Source organism: Chiloscyllium punctatum, chromosome 11, assembly GCF_047496795.1.
Source record: "Chiloscyllium punctatum isolate Juve2018m chromosome 11, sChiPun1.3, whole genome shotgun sequence".
Lineage (NCBI taxonomy): Eukaryota > Metazoa > Chordata > Chondrichthyes > Orectolobiformes > Hemiscylliidae > Chiloscyllium > Chiloscyllium punctatum.
Genome location: NC_092749.1, coordinates 857,058 through 884,555, shown reverse-complemented (window position 1 = coordinate 884,555; position 27,498 = coordinate 857,058). Strand labels below are relative to the sequence as shown.

Below are 27,498 nucleotides of genomic sequence, written 5' to 3'. Positions count from 1 at the left end.
CTTGATTTTGTTCTTTATTTCTCTATTTATAAGGCCCAGGGTGCCACTTGCCTTATTAACTCTTTCTTATCCTGCACTGTCACCTTCAATATCTACGCAAATATGTTACCAATTCCCCATGCTCCTGATCCTTAAGGAATGCAATGGTCATAAACTTGAACTCAATGGAACAACACGACAGAACTGTAGTCCTTTTTTATGCCAACTTAGAGTAACAGGGTCATACAGAGTGGGACCAACTAGTCCATGCCGAACATAATCTCAAACTAAACTAGTCCCCACCTGCCTGCTCCTGGCCCATATCCTTTCAAATCTTTCCTATTCATGTATCCATCCAAATTAAACATTGTAATTGTATCCAAATCTACCATTTCCTCAGGAAATTCATTCCAGTGGGAACCACCCTTTGTGTAAAAACTTTGCCTCACGTCTTTTTTAAATCTCTCTCCTCTCATCTTAAAAGTATGGCCCCTGGTCTTGAAATGCCCCATCCTAGGCAAAAGACAGCGACCATTAACCCTATCTATACCCCTCGTTATTTTATAAACTTGTAAGGCTGCCTTTCAACCTCCTACGTTCCAGTCAAAAATGTTCCAGCCTCTCCAGCCTTTTTTTGTTTACTCGACAACATCCTGGCAAGTCTCTTTTGAACGCTCTCCAGCTTAATAATATCCTTCCTATAACTGGGCAACCAGATCTGAAGGTTTCCTGTCCATTTGTATCTCACAGTTATCGTTCCTTCATGAAGCCGCGATACAAGATTGCGTACAAAATGGTGACAGAAATGGAATGGAGATGTTGCCACGGTTACTCAGGAGATGACTGTTCGGTGGGTCCACCAGGACAGACTGACATTGTATCTCCGAGACCATATCAGCCCAATCCATCTGGTACAAGGCCATCAGCGGGATCCTCAGTTGAAGGTGGGTGAACCTGTTGGTGAGAGTTCAGGATTGGCCTATACTGACCCTTCAGTACATCATTCTTAGCCTTGTCCCCAAAACATGGCAAGCTGGATTCAACAAATCCCTGGAGACCTTCTGTTCACTTAAATAGAGTGATAGAGATGTACAGCACGAGAACAGACCCTTCGGTCCAACTCGTCCATGCCAAACAGATATCCTAAACTAATCTAGTCTCATTTGCAAGCACTTGGCCCATAACCCTTCACACCCTTCCTATTCATATACCCATCTGGGTGCCTTTTAAATGTTGAAATTGTACCAGCCTCCACCACTTCCTCTGGCAATTCATTCCATACACGTATCACCTTCTGTATGAAAACGTTGCCCCTTAGGTCCCTTTAAAATTTTTCCCTTCTCTAATTTTGAGCTCCGTCACCCCAGGGAAAATACCTTGTCTGTTTATCCATACACCTCATGATTTTATAGAACTTTGTAAGGTCACCCCTCAGCCTCCGATGCTCCAGGGAAAACAGCCCCAGCCTATTAAGCCTCTTACTGTACCTCAAATCCTCCAACCCTGGCAACATCCTTGTAAATCTTTTCTCTACCCTTTCAAGTTTCACAACATCCTTCGCATAGGAAAGAGACCAGAATTGCACGCAATATTCCAATAGTGGCCCAACCAATGTCCTGTACAGCTGCAACATGACCTCCCAACGCCTGTACTCAATATTCTGACCAATAAAGGTAAGCATACCAAACACCTTCTTCACTATCCTATCTACCTGCGACTCCACTTTCAAGGAGCTATGAACCTGAACTCCAAGCTCTCTTTGTTCATCAACACTCCCTCGGACCTTACCATTAAGTGTACAAGTCCTGCTAAGATTTGCTTTCCCACAATGCAGCACCTCGCATTTATCTGAATTAAACTCCATCTGCCACTTCTCAGCCCATTGGCCCATCTGGTCAAGATCCTGTTGTAATCTGAGGTAACCCTCTTTGCTGTCCACTACACCTCCAATTTTGGTGTCATCTGCAAACTTACTAACTGTACCTCTTATGCTCGCATCCAAATCATTTATGTAAATGACAAAAAGTAGAGGACCCAGCACCGATCCTTGTGGCACTCCACTGGTCACAGGTCTCCAGTCTGAAAAACAACCCTCCACCACCATCCTCTGTCTTCTACCTTTGAGCTAGTTCTGTATCCAAATGACTAGTTCTCCCTTTATTCCATGAGATCTACCCTTGCTAATCAGTCTCCCATGGGGAACCTTGTTGAATGCCTTACTGAAGTCCATACAGATCATGTCCACCGCTCTGCCCTCATCAATCTTCTTTGTTTCTTCTTCAAAAAACTCGACCAAGTTTTTGAGACTTGATTTCCCACACACAAAGCCATGTTGAATATCCCGAATCAGTCCTTGTCTTTCCAAATACATGTACATCCTGTCCCTCAGGATTCCCTCCAACAACTTGCCCACAACCGAGGTCAGGCTCACCGGTCTATAGTTCCCTGGCTTGTCTTTCCCGCCCTTCTTAAACAGTGGCACCACGTTAGCCAACCTCCAGTCTTCCAGCACCTCACCTGTGACTATCGATGATACAAATATCTCAGCAAGGGGCCCAGCAATCACTTCCCTAGCTTCCCATAGAGTTGTAGGGTACACCTGATCAGGTCCTGGGGATTTGTCCACTTTTATTGCGTTTCAAGACATCCAGCACGTCCTTCTCTGTAACATGGACATTTTTCAAGATGTCACCATCTTTTTCCCTACAGTCTATATCTTCCATATCCTTTTCCACAGTAAATACTGATGCAACATACTTGTTTAGTATCTCCCCCTATCTTCAGTGGTTCCACACAACGGCTGCCTTGCTGATCTTTGAGGGGGCCTGTTCTCTCCCTAGTTACCCTTTTGTCCTTAATGTATTTGCAAAAACCCTTTGGATTCTCCTTAATTTTATTTGCCAAAGCTATCTAATGTCCCCTTTTTGCCCTCCTGATTTCCCTCTTAAGTATACTCCTACTTCCTTTATACTCTTCTAAGGATTCACTCGATCTATCCTGTCTATACCTGACATATGCTTCCTTCTTTTTCTTAACCAAACCCTCAATTTCTTTAGTTATCCAACATTCCCTATACCTACCAGCCTTCCCTTTCACCCTGACAGGAATATACTTTCTCTGGATTCTCGTTATCTCATTTCTGAAGGCTTCCCATTTTCCAGCCGTCCCTTTACCTGCAAACACCTGCCCCCAATCAGCTTTTGAAAGTTTTTGCCTTTCTCGAATTTAGAATTTTAACTTTTAGATGTGGTCTATCCTTTTCCATCACTATTTTAAAACGAATAGAATTATGGTTGCTGGCCCCAAAGTGCTCCCCCACTGACACCTCAGTCACCTGCCCTGCCTTATTTCACAAGAGTAGGTCAAGTTTTGCACCTTCTCTAGTAGGTACATCCACATCCTGAATCAGAAAATTGTCTTGTACACACTTAACAAATTCCTCTCCATCTAAGCCCTTAACACTATGGCAGTCCCAGTGTATGTTTGGAAAGTTAAAATCCCCTACCATAACCATCCTATTATTCTTACAGACCGCCCTCTGACTACTGGGGGGTCTATAACACAATCCCAATAAGGTTATCATCCCTTTTTTATTTCTCAGTTCCACCCAAATAACTTCCCTGAATGTATTTCTGGGAATATCCTCCCTCAGCACAGTTGTAATGCTATCCCTTATCAAAAATGCCACTCCCCCTCCTCTCTTGCCTCCCTTTCTATCCTTCCTGTAGCATTTGTATCCTGGAACATTAAGCTGCCAGTCCTGTCCATCCCTGAGCCATGTTTCCGTAATTGCTATGATATCCCAGTCCCATGTTCCTAACCATGCCCTGAGTTCATCTGCCTTCCCTGTTAGGCCCCTTGCATTGAAATAAATGCAGTTTAATTTATTATTCCTACCTTGTCCCTGCCTGCCCTGACTGTTTGACTCACTTCTGTTCTCAACTGTACCAGTCTCAGATTGATCTCTTTCCTCACTATCTCCCGGGGTCCCACCCCCCCCCCCCCCCCACCTTACTAGTTTAAATCCTCCTGGGAAGCTCGAGCAAATCTTTCTGCTAGTATACGAGTCCCCTTCCAATTCAGGTGCAATCCGGCCTAATTGTACAAGTCACTTCCACCCCAGAAGAGACTTCAATTATCTAAAAAATGTGAACACTTCCCCCCTGCACCAGCTCCTCAGCCATGCATTCATCTGCTCCATCCTCACTAGCTCATGACACCAGGAGTAATACAGATATTACTACGCTGGAGAACCTTTTTTTTGAAAATTCCTGCCTAACCTTCTATATTCTCCCTTTAGAATCTCATCCCTTTCCCTTCCTATTTTATTTGTTCCAATGTGTACAATGACCTGGTCCCTCTCCCCTTTGAGAACATTCTGCATCACCTCAGAGAAATCCTTGATCCTGGCACCAGGGAGGCAACACACCAATCTGATTTCTCACTGTCGGCTACAGAAACATCTGTCTGTGCCTCTGACTGGAGAGTCTCCTATCATGTTTCAGGAATATTTCATATTTTTACAGGTGGAATGGATTCTGATAAATCTCATGAGATGGAAGAAAAGATCCAGAAGTTGAATCAGGAAATTCACAATCTTCAGTCCACTATCCGAGGGATGAATGAGAAATTCCAGGATGAAATTCAGAAAGCGATTGAAATCGCAATGAACGGGAGGCAGCCCGCTGATGCTGCATCCCACCCTGACATGAAGGAGACTATCAATGAGATTCAGAGAAAACTCCACCAGATTGATAACCGAGTAAAGGAGCATGATGGTGAGATTAACCTTTTAAACACAATCAAACCAGCTGGAGGTGCTCAGGTCAGTCAGTCTGAGACTGGTCAGAAATGGTCGGATCTGAAGGAAGAGCTGGTCAGGGAGGTGGAACACCGGGTACAAAACTCCTGCTTCTCTTGTCGAGCTGACATTGAGCTCCTCCGACAACTTCAGGAGGAAGACAGGCAGAGGCTTCGGGAACTGGGCAGAATATTCAATGCCACTGAGCAACACAATAGGCATCTAATAGAAAGCATTCATAAGCACATCAGTGAAATGCCAGAATCTGGGCCAAACCTTTGCTGTGTGGATATAGACAGCACCAAAGCGAAGTTGGAGGATGTGGAACAGAAGCTCACTTCTCTATCGGATGAGGTCGGGGTTTTGAATCAGAGACTGGACCATCAGCTTCCTGGCTTATCTTCAGGCAGCTCTCCATGGAATGATCAGTTCCACAAACGATTCCAACACATTGAACGAAGACTGAACCAAACTGAGAAAAATCTTGAAAAACGCATCATGTCCCATCTGAAAAATCTGAGGCATGAATTTGGCGGTAGAATCTATGGGAATGAGGAGCGAGTTAACACAATAGTGTCTGTTGTGGGCAATGGTACAGTTTTTGATGATTGGGTGAGAGACACAGTCACTGGTTTAGGTGAAGACATTGCAAAGTTAAAGAATATTGTAGGAGCAGATGGAGAAAACCTGGTGACAGTGACGTCAAGTGTGCATGACCTGGAATCCAAGCTGCAAATAGCTGTCAATGGCTGTGCACAGATCTGTAGCCCTCCCCAAGTCACAGTCACAGATGATGACCAAAATCCCTCTGAGATGCTGGATATTTTAACCAAACTTCAGACCAATATTATGAAGAATGAGGCTAATATTCAAAACATTGGGTCAAACATTCATAATCTTACTATAGGAGGTAATTCATTCAAGAACATGCTTCATCAGTTTGGGCAGGACGTCGAACAAGTAAAGAGAAAGATGCATTCGAATGTGGAACAAATGGACTTCATTAGCTCCAGTCTCCGGGACTTGGACAGCAAGATCCAAAGTGCTATTGAAACCAGTGTTACAGAATGTAATACCATGAAAGATGAAATCCTTCTGCAACAGAATGAAATTAACATGCGAGTTAATGAATTGACTGAGGAATTGGAGAAGCTGAAGGAGAAAGCTGGCCGTTCAGAGTATAACTGTAGCTCAATGTGCTCAACATTTCAGAAAGAATTAAACCGGTTAAAAGAGGAGCTCAGGGAGCCTGCCAACAATTATAAAGACCTGCTGTTTAAAATGGAAACCTTCAACAAGACTCTCGATAGGTTTGGAATGTTTGGTGGCAATTTGGGTGTTGACCTTGGCTTGATGCAGGGAGAACTGAAAGATGTCATTGTGACCTTCAATTCCATCAATAGCACCTTGAAGAGCCTTCAGGATTTTGTTCACAAGCAGAGCCATAACACAAATATGTTGAACACAACTTTCTCTGAAAGTACAGACAGACTGATTACAGATATCAGCAGGATTCAGGAAGAGCTAACTGGTCACATTGAAGACAGTAACAATAAGTTCATAAATTTTCAGAATGAGTTGGCCAAGTTCAATGGCCACATGGTGGTGGAAATTGCAGAATGCAGGGAATCCAGTGAAGGACTTGACCATCGAGTATCCAAACTGGAGAACATCTGTGTCAAATTGGATTCTGTGTCACAGAGTCTGGAAAAAATCAAAGAGGGCTTAAACAGACATGTCTCCAGCCTGTGGAACTGTCAAAGAGAATTGAATACAACACTGCAGACCCACTCTGGGACATTGCGAAATATCCAGGACACTCAGCTGGGAATCCTGAATCAAAAAATCAGAATGCTGAACCAGTCCATGGCTGAAATACACACGACAGTACACAATTTCACAATTCAGGATTTCATTGGTGAGTAGCACTCAATAATTAAACAACAGTTTACTCAGCTACCTCTACACTGTCCCTCATCAACCTCTCCCAGGATAGGGACAGTATAGGATTAGACACAGAGTGAAGCTTCCTCTACACTGTCGCCCATCAAAAACTCCCAGGAACAAGGACAGCACAGGGTTAAACACAGCAAATCTCCCTCTACACTGTCCCCCATCAAACTATCCCAGGACAGATACTAGCAAGCTGGCACTGAAAGTAATTGATTAACAGAAAAACACTGCATTATTTATAATACAAAGTAGAGTAAACAAAGTCTCAGCAGATGACTGGTAGTGGTTTAACCTGGGGGTCTCAACATCAGGTGAAGGGTGGGGTTAAGAAAGGAGCTGAAAATGTGTTGCTGGAAAAGCGCAGCAGGTCAGGCAGCATCCAAGGAGCAGGAGAATCGACGCTTCGGGCATAAGCCCTTCTTCAGGAATGAGGAAAGTGTGCCAAGCAGGCTAAGGTAAAAGGTAGGGAGGAGCGACTTGGGGGAGGGGCGTTAGAAATGCGATAGGTGGAAGGAGGTCAAGGTGAGGGTGATAGGCTAGAGTGGGGTGGGGGGCGGAGAGGTCAGGAAGAAGATTGCAGGTTAGGAAGGTGGTGCTGAGTTCGAGGGATTTGACTGAGACAAGGTGGGGGGAGGGGAAATGAGGAAACTGGAGAAATCTGAGTTCATCCCTTGTGGTTGGAGGGTTCCCAGGCGGAAGATGAGGCGCTCTTCCTCCAGCTGTCATGATGCTATGGTCTGGCGATGGAGGAGTCCAAGGACCTGCGTGTCCTTGGTGGAGTGGGAGGGGGAGTTGAAGTGTTGAGCCACGGGGTGGTTGGGTTGGTTGGTCCGGGTGTCCCAGAGGTGTTCTCTGAAACATTCCGCAAGTAGACGGCCTCTCTCCCCCAATATAGAGGAGGCCACATCGGGTGCAGCGGATGCAGTAAATAATGTGTGTGGAGGTGCAGGTGAATTTTTGGCGGATATGGAAGGATCCCTTGGGGCCTTGAGGGAAGTCAGGGGGGAGGTGTGGGCGCAAGTTTTGCATTTCTTGCAGTTGCAGGGGAAGGTGCCGGGAGTGGAGGTTGAGTTGGTGGGGGGTGTGGACCTGACGAGGGAGTCACGGAGGGAGTGGTATTTTCGGAACGCTGATAGGGGAGGGAAGGGAGTTTGTAAGAAGGCCTATGGAGTATTATCGTTCATTAGCAGAGGGATTGAATTCAAGAGTCGTGAGGTGATGTTGCAGCTGTACAGGACTTTGGTTAGGCCACATTTGGAGTACTGTGTGCAGTTCTGGTCGCCTCACTTTAGGAAAGATGTGGAAGCTTTGGAGAGGGTGCAGAGAAGATTTACCAGGATGTTGCCTGGAATGGAGAGTAGGTCGTACGAGGATAGGTTGAGAGTTCTCGGCCTTTTCTCGTTGGAACGGCGAAGGATGAGGGGTGACTTGATAGAGGTTTATAAGATGATCAGGGGAATAGATAGAGTAGACAGTCAGAAACTTTTTCCCCGGGTACAACAGAGTGTTACAAGGGGACATAAATTTAAGGTGAAGGGTGGAAGGTATAGGGGAGATGTCAGGGGTGGGTTCTTTACCCAGAGAGTGGTGGGGGCATGGAATGCGCTGCCCGAGGGAGTGGTAGAGTCAGATTCATTGGCGACCTTTAAGTGGCATTTGGATAGGTACATGGATGGGTGCTTAATCTAGGATAGAAGTTCGGCACAACATCGTGGGCCGAAGGGCCTGTTCTGTGCTGTATTGTTCTATATCCCTGGTGGTGGGGTCCATTTGGAGGTGGCGGAAATGACGGCAGATAATACGCTGTACATGGAGGTTGGTGGGGTGATAGGTGAGGACCAGTGGGGTTCTGTCCTGGTGGCGATTGGAGGGGCGGGGCTCAAGGGCGGAGGAGTGGGAAGTGGAGGAGATGCGGTGGTGGGTATCGTCGACGACGTCTGGGGGGAAATTGCGGTCTTTGAAGAAGGAGGCCATCTGGGTGGTACGGTTTTGGAACTGGTCCTCCTGGGAGCAGATGCGGCAGAGACGAAGGAATTGGGAATATGGGGTGGCGTTTTTACAGGGGGCAGGGTGGGAGAAGGTGTAGTCTAGGTAGCTGTGGGAGTCGGTCGGTTTATAGTAAATGTTGGTGTTGATTCGGTCGCCCAAGATAGAAATGGAGAGGTCTAGGAAGGGGAGGGAGGAGTCTGAGACAGTCCAGGTGAATTTGAGGTCAGGGTGGAAGATGTTGGTAAAGTGGATGAACTGTTCAACCTCCTTGTGGGAGCACGAGGTAGCGCCGATACAATCATCGATGTAGTGGAGGAAAAGGTGGGGAGTGGTGCCAGTGTAGCTGCGGAAGATGGACTGTTCCACATATCCTACGAAGAGGCAGGCATAGCTGGGGCCCATGTGGGTGCCCATGGCTACTCCTTTGGTTTGGAGGAAGTGGGAGGATTGGAAAGAGAAGTTGTTCAGGGTGAGGACCAGTTCAGTCAAAGGAGGGTGTCAGTTGAAGGGTACTGGTTGGTACGGCGGGAAAGGAAGAAGTGGAGGGCTTTGAGTCCTTCGTGATGGGGGATGGAGGTGTACAGGGACTGGATGTCCATGGTGAAGATAAGGCGTTGGGGACCGGGGAAGCGAAAATCATGGAGGAGATGGAGGGCGTGGGTGGTGTCCCGAACGTAGGTGGGGAGTTCTTGGACTAAGGGGGACAGGACCGTTGTCGAGGTATGCAGAGATGAGTTCGGTGGGGCAGGAGCAGGCTGAGACAATGGGTCGGCCGGGTCAGTCAGGTTTGTGGATTTTGGGCAGGAGGTAGAAACGGGCAGTGCGGGGTTGTGGGACTATGAGGTTGGAGGCGGTGGATGGGAGATCCCCTGAGGTGATGAGGTTATGGATGGAGAGTGCTTTATGGCATTATTGGCTAATGTGGAAACTGAGCATGTGTTCTGCATCACAGACTGGCTCGCCTGCCAAGTCTGCGAACTGATTCCCTGCAGTTATTGCAACAAATGTAGTCTCTAGGAGTAACTGTTTCACCCAGAGGGTGGTGTGAATGTGGAATGAGCTGCCAGAGGAAGTGGTGGAGGCTGGTACAATTACACCATTTAGAAGGCATCTTGATGGGTACATGAATATGAAGGGTTTAGAGGGATATGGACCAAATGCTGGCAACCTTTTGGGGAGGCACAGTGGCTCAGTGGTTAGCACTGCTGCCTCACAGCACCAGGGTCCCAGGTTCAATTCCAGCCTCAGGTGACTGTCTGTGTGGAGTTTGTACATTCTCCCTGTTTCTGCATGGGTTTCCTCTGGGTGCTCCAGTTTCCTCCCACAGTCCAAAGATGTGCAGGTCAGGTGAATTAGCCATGCTAAGTTGTCCCTAGTGTTAGATGCATTAGTCAGAGGGAAATACACTTCGGAGGGTCAGTGTGGACTTGTTGACCCGAAGAGTCTGTTTCCACGCTGTAGGGAATCTAATCTTAAAAAGGGGACTAGGCCAGGTTGGGATATCTGGTCAGTTACCATGAGATGGACCAAAGTCTGATTCCATGTTATATGACTCTATGACTCGAAATTGTAAAAATAAATTAATTTCAAATTTGAACTATACTCTTTAAAATCCAAATGTGTGTGGCATGATGGGACTATCCTATGAAGGGAGTTTTTTTATCATTCACTCATGGGATGTGGGTGTCGCCGCTTGGTCAGCTTTTATTACCGGTCCTGAGCTGTCCGTGAGAAGGTGACAAGAAGCAGCCTTCCTGAACCAGTGCACACCAGCTGCTGCTGCAGTTAGACCCACAACATTATCAGGGACAGAATGCAGGACATCGACTGAATGATAGTGAAGGAATGATGTTGTATTTCCAAAACAGGATGGCAAGTCAGGGTCACCCGCACCGAGTGACCGGGTCACCCGCACCGAGTGACCGGGTCACCCGGACCGAGTGACAGGGACACCCGCACCGAGTGACAGGGACACAGGCACCGAGTGACAGGGACACCCGCACCGAGTGACCGGGTAACCCGCACCGAGTGACAGGGACACAGGCACCGAGTGACAGGGACACCCGCACCGAGTGACAGGGACACAGGCACCGAGTGACAGGGACACCGGCACCGAGTGACAGGACACAGGCACCGAGTGACAGGGTCACCCGCACCGAGTGACAGGGACACAGGCACCGAGTGACAGGGACACAGGCACCGAGTGACAGGGACACCCGCACCGAGTGACCGGGTCACCCGCACCGAGTGACAGCGACACCGGCACCGAGTGACAGCGACACCTTCACAGAGTGACAGGGAAACCCGCACCGAGTGACAGGGACACCCGCACCGAGTGACAGGGACACCCGCACCGAGTGACAGGGACACCCGCACCGAGTGACAGGGTCACCCGCACCGAGTGACAGGGACACACGCACCGAGTGACAGGGTCACCCGCACCGAGTGACAGGGACACAGGCACCGAGTGACAGGGACACAGGCACCGAGTAACAGGGTCACCCGCACCGAGTGACCGGGTCACCCGCACCGAGTGACAGGGTCACCCGCACCGCGTGACAGAGTCACCCGCACCGAGTGACAGAGTCACCCGCACCGAGTGACAGGGACACAGGCACCGAGTGACAGGGACACAGGCACCGAGTGACAGGACACAGGCACCGAGTGACAGGGACACAGGCACCGAGTGACAGGGACACCCGCACCGAGTGACAGGGACACCCGCACCGAGTGACAGGGACACCCGCACCGAGTGACAGGGACACCTGCAACGAGTGACAGGGGCACCCGCACCGAGTGACAGGGACACACGCACTGAGTGACAGGACACAGGCACCGAGTGACAGGACACAGGCACCGAGTGACAGGGACACCCGCACCGAGTGACAGGGACACCCGCACCGAGTGACCGGGTCACCCGCACCGAGTGACCGGGTCACCCGCACCGAGTGTCAGGGACACCCGCACCGAGTGACAGGGACACAGGCACCGAGTGACAGGGACACCCGCACCGAGTGACAGGACACAGGCACCGAGTGACAGGGACACCTTCACCGAGTGACAGGAACACAGGCACCGAGTGACTTGGACACCAGCACCGAGTGACAGGGACACAGGCACCGAGGGACAGGGACACAGGCACCGAGGGACAGGGACACAAGCACCGAGTGACAGGGACACAGGCACCGAGTGACAGGGGCACCCGCATCGAGTGACAGGGTCACCCGCAACGAGTGACAGGGACACCCGCACCGAGTGACAGGGACACCCGCACCGAGTGACAGGGGCACCCGCACCGAGTGACAGGGTCACCCGCAACGAGTGACCGGGTCACCCGCACCGAGTGACAGGGACACCCGCACCGAGTGACAGGGACACACGCACCGAGTGACAGAGACACACGCACCGAGTGACAGGGACACACGCACCGAGTGACAGGGTCACCCGCACCGAGTGACAGGGACACCCGCACCGAGTGACAGGGACACCCGCACCGAGTGACAGGGACACAGGCACCGAGTGACAGGGACACCTTCACCGAGTGACAGGGACACAGGCACCGAGGGACAGGGACACAAGCACCGAGTGACAGGGACACAGGCACCGAGTGACAGGGGCACCCGCATCGAGTGACAGGGTCACCCGCAACGAGTGACAGGGACACCCGCACCGAGTGACAGGGACACCCGCACCGAGTGACAGGGGCACCCGCACCGAGTGACACGGTCACCCGCAACGAGTGACCGGGTCACCCGCACCGAGTGACAGGGACACCCGCACCGAGTGACAGGGACACACGCACCGAGTGACAGAGACACACGCACCGAGTGACAGGGACACACGCACCGAGTGACAGGGTCACCCGCACCGAGTGACAGGGACACCCGCACCGAGTGACAGGGACACCCGCACCGAGTGACAGGGACACAGGCACCGAGTGACAGGGACACCTTCACCGAGTGACAGGGACACAGGCACCGAGGGACAGGACACAGGCACCGAGTGACAGGGTCACCCGCACCGAGTGACAGGGACACAGGCACGGAGTGACAGGGTCACCCGCACCGAGTGACAGGGACACAGGCACCGAGTGACAGGGACACCGGCACCGAGTGACAGCGACACCGGCACCGAGTGACAGCGACACCTTCACAGAGTGACAGGGACACCCGCACCGAGTGACAGGGACACCCGCACCGAGTGACAGGGACACAGGCACCGAGTGACAGGGACACCAGCACCGAGTGACAGGACACAGGCACCGAGTGACAGGGACACAGGCACCGAGTGACAGGGACACCCGCACCGAGTGACCGGGTCACCCGCACCGAGTGACGGGGACACCCGCAACGAGTGACAGGGGCACCCGCAACGAGTGACAGGGGCACCCGCACCGAGTAACAGGGTCACCCGCACCGAGTGACAGGGACACACGCACCGAGTGACAGGACACAGGCACCGAGTGACAGGGACACCTGCACCGAGTGACAGGGACACCCGCACCGAGTGACCGGGTCACCCGCACCGAGTGTCAGGGTCACCCGCACCGAGTGTCAGGGTCACCCGCACCGAGTGTCAGGGACACAGGCACCGAGTGACAGGGACACCCGCACCGAGTGACAGGACACAGGCACCGAGTGACAGGGACACAGGCACCGAGTGACAGGGACACCTTCACCGAGTGACAGGAACACAGGCACCGATTGACTTGGACACCAGCACCGAGTCACAGGGACACCTTCACCGAGTGACAGGGACACAGGCACCGAGGGACAGGGACACAAGCACCGAGTGACAGGGACACAGGCACCGAGTGACAGGGGCACCCGAATCGAGTGACAGGGGCACCCGCACCGAGTGACAGGGTCACCCGCACCGAGTGACCGGGTCACCCGCACCGAGTGACCGGGTCACCCGCACCGAGTGACAGGGACACCCGCACCGAGTGACAGGGACACAGGCACCGAGTGACAGGGACACAGGCACCGAGTGACAGGGACACCCGCACCGAGTGACAGGGACACAGGCACCGAGTGACAGGGACACAGACACCGAGTGACAGGGACACCAGCACTGAGTGACAGGACACAGGCACCGAGTGACAGGGTCACCCGCACCGAGTGACAGGGACACAGGCACCGAGTGACAGGGACACCCGCACCGAGTGACCGGGTCACCCGCACCGAGTGACCGGGTCACCGGCACCGAGTGACAGGGTCACCCGCACCGAGTGACAGGGTCACCCGCACCGAGTGACAGGGTCACCCGCACCGAGTGACAGGGTCACCCGCACCGAGTGACAGGGACACCCGCACCGAGTGACAGGGACACCCGCACCGAGTGACAGGGACACCCGCACCGAGTGACAGGGACACCCGCACCGAATGACAGGGTCACCCGCACCGAGAGACAGGGGCACCCGCAACGAGTGACAGGGGCACCCGCAACGAGTGACAGGGGCACCCGCACCGAGTGACAGGGTCACCCGCACCGAGTGACAGGGACACACGCACCGAGTGACAGGACACAGGCACCGAGTGACAGGACACAGGCACCGAGTGACAGGGACACCCGCACCGAGTGACAGGGACACCCGCACCGAGTGACCGGGTCACCCGCACCGAGTGACAGGGTCACCCGCACCGAGTGACAGGGACACAGGCACCGAGTGACAGGGACACCCGCACCGAGTGACAGGACACAGGCACCGAGTGACAGGGACACAAGCACCGAGTGACAGGGACACCTTCACCGAGTGACAGGAACACAGGCACCGATTGACTTGGACACCGGCACCGAGTGACAGGGACACAGGCACCGAGGGACAGGGACACAGGCACCGAGGGACAGGGACACAAGCACCGAGTGACAGGGACACAGGCACCGAGTGACAGGGGCACCCGCATCGAGTGACAGGGGCACCCGCACCGAGTGACAGGGGCACCCGCACCGAGTGACAGGGTCACCCGCAACGAGTGACAGGGACACCCGCACCGAGTGACAGGGACACCCGCACCGAGTGACAGGGGCACCCGCACCGAGTGACAGGGTCACCCGCAACGAGTGACAGGGACACCCGCACCGAGTGACAGGGACACCCGCACCGAGTGACAGGGACACACGCACCGAGTGACAGGGACACAGGCACCGAGTGACAGGGACACAGGCACCGAGTGACAGGGACACAGGCACCGAGTGACAGGGACACAGGCACCGAGTGACAGGGACACCCGCACCGAGTGACAGGACACAGGCACCGAGTGACAGGGTCACCCTCACCGAGTGACAGGGACACAGGCACGGAGTGACAGGGTCACCCGCACCGAGTGACAGGGACACCCGCACCGAGTGACAGGGACACCCGCACCGAGTGACAGGGACACCGGCACCGAGTGACAGCGACACCGGCACCGAGTGACAGCGACACCTTCACAGAGTGACAGCGACACCCGCACCGAGTGACAGGGACACCCGCACCGAGTGACAGGGACACCCGCACCGAGTGACAGGGACACAGGCACCGAGTGACAGGGACACCAGCACCGAGTGACAGGACACAGGCACCGAGTGACAGGGACACAGGCACCGAGTGACAGGGACACCCGCACCGAGTGACCGGGTCACCCGCACCGAGTGACGGGGACACCCGCAACGAGTGACAGGGGCACCCGCAACGAGTGACAGGGGCACCCGCACCGAGTGACAGGGTCACCCGCACCGAGTGACAGGGACACACGCACCGAGTGACAGGACACAGGCACCGAGTGACAGGGACACCCGCACCGAGTGACAGGGACACCCGCACCGAGTGACCGGGTCACCCGCACCGAGTGTCAGGGTCACCCGCACCGAGTGACAGGGACACCCGCACCGAGTGACAGGACACAGGCACCGAGTGACAGGGACACAGGCACCGAGTGACAGGGACACCTTCACCGAGTGACAGGAACACAGGCACCGATTGACTTGGACACCAGCACCGAGTCACAGGGACACCTTCACACCGAGTGACAGGGACACAAGCACCGAGGGACAGGGACACAAGCACCGAGTGACAGGGACACAGGCACCGAGTGACAGGGACACAGGCACCGAGTGACAGGGGCACCCGCATCGAGTGACAGGGGCACCCGCACCGAGTGACAGGGTCACCCGCACCGAGTGACCGGGTCACCCGCACCGAGTGACCGGGTCACCCGCACCGAGTGACAGGGACACCCGCACCGAGTGACAGGGACACAGGCACCGAGTGACAGGGACACCCGCACCGAGTGACAGGGACACAGGCACCGAGTGACAGGGACACCAGCACCGAGTGACAGGACACAGGCACCGAGTGACAGGGTCACCCGCACCGAGTGACAGGGACACAGGCACCGAGTGACAGGGACACAGGCACCGAGTGACAGGGACACCCGCACCGAGTGACCGGGTCACCCGCACCGAGTGACAGGGACACAGGCACCGAGTGACAGGGACACCGGCACCGAGTGACAGCGACACCGGCACCGAGTGACAGCGACACCTTCACAGAGTGACAGGGAAACCCGCACCGAGTGACAGGGACACCCGCACCGAGTGACAGGGACACCCGCACCGAGTGACAGGGTCACCCGCACCGAGTGACAGGGTCACCCGCACCGAGTGACAGGGACACCCGCACCGAGTGACAGGGACACACGCACCGAGTGACAGGGTCACCCGCACCGAGTGACAGGGACACAGGCACCGAGTGACAGGACACAGGCACCGAGTAACAGGGTCACTCGCACCGAGTGACCGGGTCACCCGCACCGAGTGACAGGGACACACGCACCGAGTGACAGGGACACACGCACCGAGTGACAGGGACACAAGCACCGAGTGACAGGGACACAGGCACCGAGTGACAGGGGCACCCGCATCGAGTGACAGGGGCACCCGCACCGAGTGACAGGGTCACCCGCACCGAGTGACCGGGTCACCCGCACCGAGTGACCGGGTAACCCGCACCGAGTGACCGGGTCACCCGCACCGAGTGACAGGGACACCCGCACCGAGTGACAGGGACACAGGCACCGAGTGACAGGGACACCCGCACCGAGTGACAGGGACACAGGCACCGAGTGACAGGGACACCGGCACCGAGTGACAGGACACAGGCACCGAGTGACAGGGTCACCCGCACCGAGTGACAGGGACACAGGCACCGAGTGACAGGGACACAGGCACCGAGTGACAGGGACACCCGCACCGAGTGACCGGGTCACCCGCACCGAGTGACAGGGACACAGGCACCGAGTGACAGGGACACCGGCACCGAGTGACAGCGACACCGGCACCGAGTGACAGCGACACCTTCACAGAGTGACAGGGAAACCCGCACCGAGTGACAGGGACACCCGCACCGAGTGACAGGGACACCCGCACCGAGTGACAGGGTCACCCGCACCGAGTGACAGGGACACACGCACCGAGTGACAGGGTCACCCGCACCGAGTGACAGGGACACAGGCACCGAGTGACAGGACACAGGCACCGAGTAACAGGGTCACTCGCACCGAGTGACCGGGTCACCCGCACCGAGTGACAGGGACACCCGCACCGAGTGACAGGGACACACGCACCGAGTGACAGGGACACACGCACCGAGTGACAGGGACACACGCACCGAGTGACAGGGACACAGGCACCGAGTGACAGGACACAGGCACCGAGTGACAGGGACACAGGCACCGAGTGACAGGGACACCCGCACCGAGTGACAGGGACACCCGCACCGAGTGACAGGGACACACGCACCGAGTGACAGGACACAGGCACCGAGTGACAGGGACACCCGCACCGAATGACAGGGTCACCCGCACCGAGTGACAGGGACACACGCACCGAGTGACAGGACACAGGCACCGAGTGACAGGGACACCCGCACCGAGTGACAGGGACACCCGCACCGAGTGACAGGGACACCCGCACCGAGTGACCGGGTCACCCGCACCGAGTGTCAGGGTCACCCGCACCGAGTGACAGGACACAGGCACCGAGTGACAGGGACACCCGCACCGAGTGACCGGGTCACCCGCACCGAGTGTCAGGGTCACCCGCACCGAGTGACAGGGACACAGGCACCGAGTGACAGGGACACCCGCACCGAGTGACAGGACACAGGCACCGAGTGACAGGGACACAGGCACCGAGTGACAGGGACACCTTCACCGAGTGACAGGAACACAGGCACCGATTGACTTGGACACCAGCACCGAGTCACAGGGACACCTTCACCGAGTGACAGGGACACAGGCACCGAGGGACAGGGACACAAGCACCGAGTGACAGGGACACAGGCACCGAGTGACAGGGGCACCCGCATCGAGTGACAGGGGCACCCGCATCGAGTGACAGGGGCACCCGCACCGAGTGACAGGGTCACCCGCACCGAGTGACCGGGTCGCCCGCACCGAGTGACCGGGTCGCCCGCACCGAGTGACCGGGTCGCCCGTACCGAGTGACAGGGTCACCCGCACCGAGTGACAGGGACACCCGCACCGAGTGACAGGGACACAGGCACCGAGTGACAGGGACACCCGCACCGAGTGACAGGGACACAGGCACCGAGTGACAGGGACACCCGCACCGAGTGACAGGGACACAGGCACCGAGTGACAGGGTCACCCGCACCGAGTGACAGGGACACAGGCACCGAGTGACAGGGACACAGGCACCGAGTGACAGGGACACCCGCACCGAGTGACCGGGTCACCCGCACCGAGTGACAGGGACACAGGCACCGAGTGACAGGGACACCGGCACCGAGTGACAGCGACACCGGCACCGAGTGACAGCGACACCTTCACAGAGTGACAGGGAAACCCGCACCGAGTGACAGGGACACCCGCACCGAGTGACAGGGACACCCGCACCGAGTGACAGGGTCACCCGCACCGAGTGACAGGGACACACGCACCGAGTGACAGGGACACACGCACCGAGTGACAGGGACACAGGCACCGAGTGACAGGACACAGGCACCGAGTAACAGGGTCACCCGCACCGAGTGACCGGGTCACCCGCACCGAGTGACCGGGTCACCCGCACCGAGTGACAGGGACACCCGCACCGAGTGACAGGGACACCCGCACCGAGTGACAGGGACACACGCACCGAGTGACAGGGACACACGCACCGAGTGACAGGGACACACGCACCGAGTGACAGGGACACCCGCACCGAATGACAGGGTCACCCGCACCGAGTGACAGGGGCACCCGCAACGAGTGACAGGGGCACCCGCACCGAGTGACAGGGTCACCCGCACCGAGTGACAGGGACACACGCACCGAGTGACAGGACACAGGCACCGAGTGACAGGACACAGGCACCGAGTGACAGGGACACCCGCACCGAGTGACAGGGACACCCGCACCGAGTGACCGGGTCACCCGCACCGAGTGTCAGGGTCACCCGCACCGAGTGACAGGGACACAGGTACCGAGTGACAGGGACACCCGCACCGAGTGACAGGGACACAGGCACCGAGTGACAGGGACACCCGCACCGAGTGACAGGGACACCCGCACCGAGTGACAGGGACACCCGCACTGAGTGACAGGGACACCCGCACCGAATGACAGGGTCACCCGCACCGAGTGACAGGGTCACCCGCAACGAGTGACAGGGGCACCCGCACCGAGTGACAGGGTCACCCGCACCGAGTGACAGGGACACACGCACCGAGTGACAGGACACAGGCACCGAGTGACAGGACACAGGCACCGAGTGACAGGGACACAGGCACCGAGTGACAGGGACACCCGCACCGAGTGACAGGGACACCCGCACCGAGTGACCGGTTCACCCGCACCGAGTGACAGGACACAGGCACCGAGTGACAGGGACACCCGCACCGAGTGACAGGGACACCCGCACCGAGTGACCGGGTCACCCGCACCGAGTGTCAGGGTCACCCGCACCGAGTGACAGGGACACAGGCACCGAGTGACAGGGACACCCGCACCGAGTGACAGGACACAGGCACCGAGTGACAGGGACACAGGCACCGAGTGACAGGGACACCTTCACCGAGTGACAGGAACACAGGCACCGATTGACTTGGACACCAGCACCGAGTCACAGGGACACCTTCACCGAGTGACAGGGACACAGGCACCGAGGGACAGGGACACAAGCACCGAGTGACAGGGACACAGGCACCGAGTGACAGGGGCACCCGCATCGAGTGACAGGGGCACCCGCACCGAGTGACAGGGTCGCCCGCACCGAGTGACCGGGTCGCCCGCACCGAGTGACCGGGTCGCCCGCACCGAGTGACCGGGTCGCCCGCACCGAGTGACCGGGTCGCCCGCACCGAGTGACCGGGTCGCCCGCACCGAGTGACAGGGTCACCCGCACCGAGTGACAGGGACACCCGCACCGAGTGACAGGGACACAGGCACCGAGTGACAGGGACACCCGCACCGAGTGACAGGGACACCCGCACCGAGTGACAGGGACACAGGCACCGAGTGACAGGGTCACCCGCACCGAGTGACAGGGACACAGGCACCGAGTGACAGGGACACAGGCACCGAGTGACAGGGACACCCGCACCGAGTGACCAGGTCACCCGCACCGAGTGACAGGGACACAGGCACCGAGTGACAGGGACACCGGCACCGAGTGACAGCGACACCGGCACCGAGTGACAGCGACACCTTCACAGAGTGACAGGGAAACCCGCACCGAGTGACAGGGACACCCGCACCGAGTGACAGGGACACCCGCACCGAGTGACAGGGTCACCCGCACCGAGTGACAGGGACACACGCACCGAGTGACAGGGACACACGCACCGAGTGACAGGGACACAGGCACCGAGTGACAGGACACAGGCACCGAGTAACAGGGTCACCCGCACCGAGTGACCGGGTCACCCGCACCGAGTGACAGGGACACAGGCACCGAGTGACAGGGTCACCCGCACCGAGTGACAGGGACACACGCACCGAGTGACAGGACACAGGCACCGAGTGACAGGACACAGGCACCGAGTGACAGGGACACCCGCACCGAGTGACAGGGACACCCGCACCGAGTGACCGGGTCACCCGCACCGAGTGTCAGGGTCACCCGCACCGAGTGACAGGGACACAGGCACCGAGTGACAGGGACACCCGCACCGAGTGACAGGACACAGGCACCGAGTGACAGGGACACAAGCACCGAGTGACAGGGACACCTTCACCGAGTGACAGGAACACAGGCACCGATTTACTTGGACACCAGCACCGAGTGACAGGGACACAGGCACCGAGGGAAAGGGACACAGGCACCGAGGGACAGGGACACAAGCACCAAGTGACAGGGACACAGGCACCGAGTAACAGGGGCACCCGCATTGAGTGACAGGGGCACCCGCACCGAGTGACAGGGTCACCCGCACCGAGTGACAGGGACACACGCACCGAGTGACAGGACACAGGCACCGAGTGACAGGGACACCCGCACCGAGTGACAGGGACACCCGCACCGAGTGACCGGGTCACCCGCACCGAGTGTCAGGGTCACCCGCACCGAGTGACAGGGACACAGGCACCGAGTGACAGGGACACCCGCACCGAGTGACAGGACACAGGCACCGAGTGACAGGGACACAGGCACCGAGTGACAGGGACACCTTCACCGAGTGACAGGAACACAGGCACCGATTGACTTGGACACCAGCACCGAGTCACAGGGACACCTTCACCGAGTGATAGGGACACAGGCACCGAGGGACAGGGACACAAGCACCGAGTGACAGGGACACAGGCACCGAGTGACAGGGGCACCCGCATCGAGTGACAGGGGCACCCGCACCGAGTGACAGGGTCACCCGCACCGATTGACCGGGTCACCCGCACCGAGTGACCGGGTCACCCGCACCGAGTGACAGGGTCACCCGCACCGAGTGACAGGGACACCCGCACCGAGTGACAGGGACACAGGCACCGAGTGACAGGGACACCCGCACCGAGTGACAGGGACACAGGCACCGAGTGACAGGGACACAGGCACCGAGTGACAGGGACACAGGCACCGAGTGACAGGGACACAGGCACCGAGTGACAGGGACACCCGCACCGAGTGACCGGGTCACCCGCACCGAGTGACCGGGTCACCCGCACCGAGTGACAGGGACACAGGCACCGAGTGACAGGGACACCGGCACCGAGTGACAGCGACACCTTCACAGAGTGACAGGGAAACCCGCACCGAGTGACAGGGACACCCGCACCGAGTGACAGGGACACCCGCACCGAGTGACAGGGACACACGCACCGAGTGACAGGGACACACGCACCGAGTGACAGGACACAGGCACCGAGTAACAGGGTCACCCGCACCGAGTGACCGGGTCACCCGCACCGAGTGACCGGGACACCCGCACCGAGTGACCGGGACACCCGCACCGAGTGACAGGGACACCCGCACCGAGTGACAGGGACACCCGCACCGAGTGACAGGGACACACGCACCGAGTGACAGGGAAACACGCACCGAGTGACAGGGACACACGCACCGAGTGACAGGACACAGGCACCGAGTGACAGGGACACCCGCACCGAGTGACAGGGACACCCGCACCGAGTCACAGGGACACCCGCACCGAGTCACAGGGACACCCGCACCGAGTGACAGGGACACCCGCACCGAATGACAGGGTCACCCGCACCGAGTGACAGGGGCACCCGCACCGAGTGACAGGGGCACCCGCAACGAGTGACAGGGGCACCCGCACCGAGTGACAGGGTCACCCGCACCGAGTGACAGGGACACACGCACCGAGTGACAGGACACAGGCACCGAGTGACAGGACACAGGCACCGAGTGACAGGACACAGGCACCGAGTGACAGGGACACCCGCACCGAGTGACCGGGTCACCCGCACCGAGTGTCAGGGTCACCCGCACCGAGTGACAGGGACACAGGCACCGAGTGACAGGGACACCCGCACCGAGTGACAGGACACAGGCACCGAGTGACAGGGACACACGCACCGAGTGACAGGACACAGGCACCGAGTGACAGGGACACAGGCACCGAGTGACAGGGACACCCGCACCGAGTGACAGGGACACCCGCACCGAGTGACAGGGACACCCGCACCGAATGACAGGGTCACCCGCAACGAGTGACAGGGGCACCCGCAACGAGTGACAGGGGCACCCGCACCGAGTGACAGGGTCACCCGCACCGAGTGACAGGGTCACACGCACCGAGTGACAGGACACAGGCACCGAGTGACAGGACACAGGCACCGAGTGACAGGGACACCCGCACCGAGTGACAGGGACACCCGCACCGAATGACAGGGTCACCCGCACCGAGTGACAGGGGCACCCGCACCGAGTGACAGGGGCACCCGCAACGAGTGACAGGGGCACCCGCACCGAGTGACAGGGTCACCCGCACCGAGTGACAGGGACACACGCACCGAGTGACAGGACACAGGCACCGAGTGACAGGGACACCCGCACCGAGTGACAGGGACACCCGCACCGAGTGACAGGGACACCCGCACCGAATGACAGGGTCACCCGCACCGAGTGACAGGGACACCCGCACCGAGTGACAGGGACACCCGCACCGAATGACAGGGGCACCCGCACCGAGTGACAGGGGCACCCGCACCGGGTGACAGGGGCACCCGCACCGAGTGACAGGGTCACCCGCACCGAGTGACAGGGACACACGCACCGAGTGACAGGACACAGGCACCGAGTGACAGGACACAGGCACCGAGTGACAGGGACACCCGCACCGAGTGACCGGGTCACCCGCACCGAGTGTCAGGGTCACCCGCACCGAGTGACAGGGACACCCGCACCGAGTGACAGGGACACCCGCACCGAGTGACAGGACACAGGCACCGAGTGACAGGGACACAGGCACCGAGTGACAGGACACAGGCACCGAGTGACAGGGACACAGGCACCGAGTGACAGGGACACCCGCACCGAGTGACAGGGACACCCGCACCGAGTGACAGGGACACCCGCACCGAGTGACAGGGACACCCGCAACGAGTGACAGGGGCACCCGCACCGAGTGACAGGGTCACCCGCACCGAGTGACAGGGACACACGCACCGAGTGACAGGACACAGGCACCGAGTGACAGGACACAGGCACCGAGTGACAGGGACACCCGCACCGAGTGACAGGGACACCCGCACCGAGTGACCGGGTCACCCGCACCGAGTGTCAGGGTCACCCGCACCGAGTGACAGGACACAGGCACCGAGTGACAGGGACACAAGCACCGAGTGACAGGGACACCTTCACCGAGTGACAGGAACACAGGCACCGATTGACTTGGACACCAGCACCGAGTGACAGGGACACAGGCACCGAGGGACAGGGACACAGGCACCGAGGGACAGGGACACAAGCACCGAGTGACAGGGACACAGGCACCGAGTGACAGGGGCACCCGCATTGAGTGACAGGGGCACCCGCACCGAGTGACAGGGTCACCCGCAACGAGTGACAGGGACACCTGCAACGAGTGACAGGGACACCCGCACCGAGTGACAGGGGCACCCGCACCGGGTGACAGGGGCACCCGCACCGAGTGACAGGGTCACCCGCACCGAGTGACAGGGACACCCGCACCGAGTGACAGGGACACCCGCACCGAGTGACAGGGACACAGGCACCGAGTGACAGGGTCACCCGCACCGAGTGACAGGGACACAGGCACGGAGTGACAGGGTCACCCGCACCGAGTGACAGGGACACCCGCACCGAGTGACAGGGACACAGGCACCGAGTGACAGGGACACCGGCACCGAGTGACAGCGACACCGGCACCGAGTGACAGCGACACCTTCACAGAGTGACAGGGACACCCGCACCGAGTGACAGGGACACCCGCACCGAGTGACAGGGACACAGGCACCGAGTGACAGGGACACCAGCACCGAGTAACAGGACACAGGCACCGAGTGACAGGGACACAGGCACCGAGTGACAGGGACACCCGCACCGAGTGACCGGGTCACCCGCACCGAGTGACGGGGACACCCGCAACGAGTGACAGGGGCACCCGCAACGAGTGACAGGGGCACCTGCACCGAGTGACAGGGTCACCCGCACCGAGTGACAGGGACACAGGCACCGAGTGACAGGGACACCCGCACCGAGTGACAGGGACACCCGCACCGAGTGACAGGGATACCCGCACCGAGTGACCGGGTCACCCGCACCGAGTGTCAGAGTCACCCGCACCGAGTGACAGGGACACAGGCACCGAGTGACAGGGGCACAGGCACCGAGTGACAGGGACACAGGCACCGAGTGACAGGGACACAGGCACCGAGTGACAGGAACACCAGCACCGAGTGACAGAGACAAAGGTACCGAGTGACAGGGTCACCCGCACCGAGTGACAGGGGCACAGGCACCGAGTGACAGGGACACAGGCACCGAGTGACAGGGACACAGGCACCGAGTGACAGAGACACACGCACCGAGTGACAGAGACACACGCACCGAGTGACAGAGACACACGCACCGAGTGACAGGGACACACGCACCGAGTGACAGGGACACCTTCACCGAGTAACAGGGACACAGGCACCGAGTGACAGGAACACCAGCACCGAGTGACAGAGACAAAGGCACCGAGTGACCATGGACACAGGCACCGAGTGACTTGGACAACCACACCGAGGGACAGGGACACCCACACCGAGTTACCGGGACACAGGCACCGAGTGACAGGGACACAGGCACCGAGTGACAGGGACACAGGCACCGAGGGATAGGGACACAGACACCGAGTTACAGGAACACAGGCACCGAGTGACAGGGACACAGGCACCGAGTGACAGGGACACCTTCACCGAGTGACAGGGACACCTTCACCGAGTGACTTGGACAACCGCACCGAGTGACAGGGACACCCGCACCGAGTTACAGGGACACCCGCACCGAGTGACAGAGACACAGGCACCGAGTGACAGAGACACAGGCACCGAGTGACAGAGACACAGGCACCGAGTGACAGGGACACAGGCACCGAGTGACAAGGACACAGGCACCGAGTGACAGGGACACCCGCATTGAGTGACAAGGACACAGCTACCAGGTGACAGGGACACAAGCACCGAGTGGCAGCGACACAGGCACCGAGTGACAAGGACACCCGCACCGAGTGACAGGGACACAGGCATCGAGTGACAGAGACACAGGCATCGGGTGACAGGGACACAGGCATCGGGTGATCGGGACACAGGCACTGAGTGACATGGACACAGGCACCGAGTGACCATGGACACAGGCACCGAGTGACAGGGACACCTTCACCGAGTGACAGCGACACCCGCATCCAGTGACAAGAACACAGGCACCGAGTGACAGGGACACAGGAACCGAGTGACAGGGACACAGGCACCGAGTGAAGGGGACACAGGCATCGAGTGACGGGGACACAGGCACCGAGTGACGGGGACACAGGCACCGAGTGACAGGTACACCTTCACCGAGTGACAGGGACACAGGCACCGACTGACATGGACACCTGCACCGAGTGACAGGGACACAGGCTCCGAGTGACAGGGACACAGGCTCCGAGTGACAGGGACACAGGCTCCGAGTGACAGGGACACCCGCACCGAGTGACAAGGACACAGACACCGAGTGTCAGCGACACAGGCACGGAGTGACAGGGACACCCGCACCGAGTGACAGGGACACCCGCACCGAGTGACAGGGACACCCGCACCGAGTGACAGGGACACCCGCACCGAGTGACAGGGACACAGGCTCCGAGTGACAGGGACACAGGCACCGAGTGACAGGGACAACCGCACCAAGTGACAGTGACACAGGCACCGAGTGACAAGGAGACCCGCACCGAGTGACAGCGTCACAGGCACCGAGCGATAGGGACACCCGCATTGAGTGTCAAGGACACAGACACCGAGTGGCAGCGACACAGGCACCGAGTGTCAGCGACACAGGCACGGAGTGACAGGGACACCCGCACAGAGTGACAGGGACACCCGCACCGAGTGACAGGGACACCCGCACCGAGTGACAGGGACTCCTTCACCGAGTGACAGGGACACAGGAACCGAGTGACAGGGACACCCGCACCGATTGACAGGGACACAGGCACCGAGTGACAGGGACACAGGCACCGAGTGACAGGGACACAGGCACCGAGTGACAGGGACACAGGCACCGAGTGACGGGGACACCCGCTCCGAGTGACAGGGACACAGGCACCGAGTGATAGGGACACCCGCACCGAGTGACAGGGACACCCGCACCGAATGACAGGGGCACAGACACCGAGTGACAGTGTCACAAGGCATCGAGTGAAGGGGACACAGGCACCGAGTGACAGTGACACAGGCATCGAGTGAACGGGACACAGGCACCGAGTGACAGGTACACCTTCACCGAGTGACAGGGACACAGGCACCGAGTGACGGGGACACAGGCACAGAGTGACAAGGACACAGCCACCGGGTGACAGGGACACAGGCACCGAGTGACAGGGTCACCCGCACCGAGTGACAGGGACACAGGCACCGAGTGACAGGGACACCCGCACCGAGTGACAGGGACACAGGCACCGAGTGACAGGGACACCCGCACCGAGTGACAGGGACACCCGCACCGAGTGACAGGGACACAGGCACCGAGTGACAGGGACACCCGCACCGAGTGACAGGACACAGGCACCGAGTGACAGGGTCACCCGCACCGAGTGACAGGGACACAGGCACGGAGTGACAGGGTCACCC

The 27,498-nt window shown here is 58.1% G+C and overlaps 1 protein-coding gene across 1 annotated transcript in view; it reads left to right on the top strand.

Annotated features, from left to right (window-relative positions):
- Window positions 1-27,498, top strand: part of emilin1b (elastin microfibril interfacer 1b) — a 185,761-nt gene that overhangs the window by 27,949 nt on the left and 130,314 nt on the right. Inside the window, exons 3-4 of the mRNA XM_072580165.1 lie at window positions 730-923; window positions 4,506-6,698. Of these exons, the coding sequence (XP_072436266.1) occupies window positions 730-923; window positions 4,506-6,698 (2,387 nt within the window). The remainder of the gene's footprint in view (window positions 1-729; window positions 924-4,505; window positions 6,699-27,498) is intronic.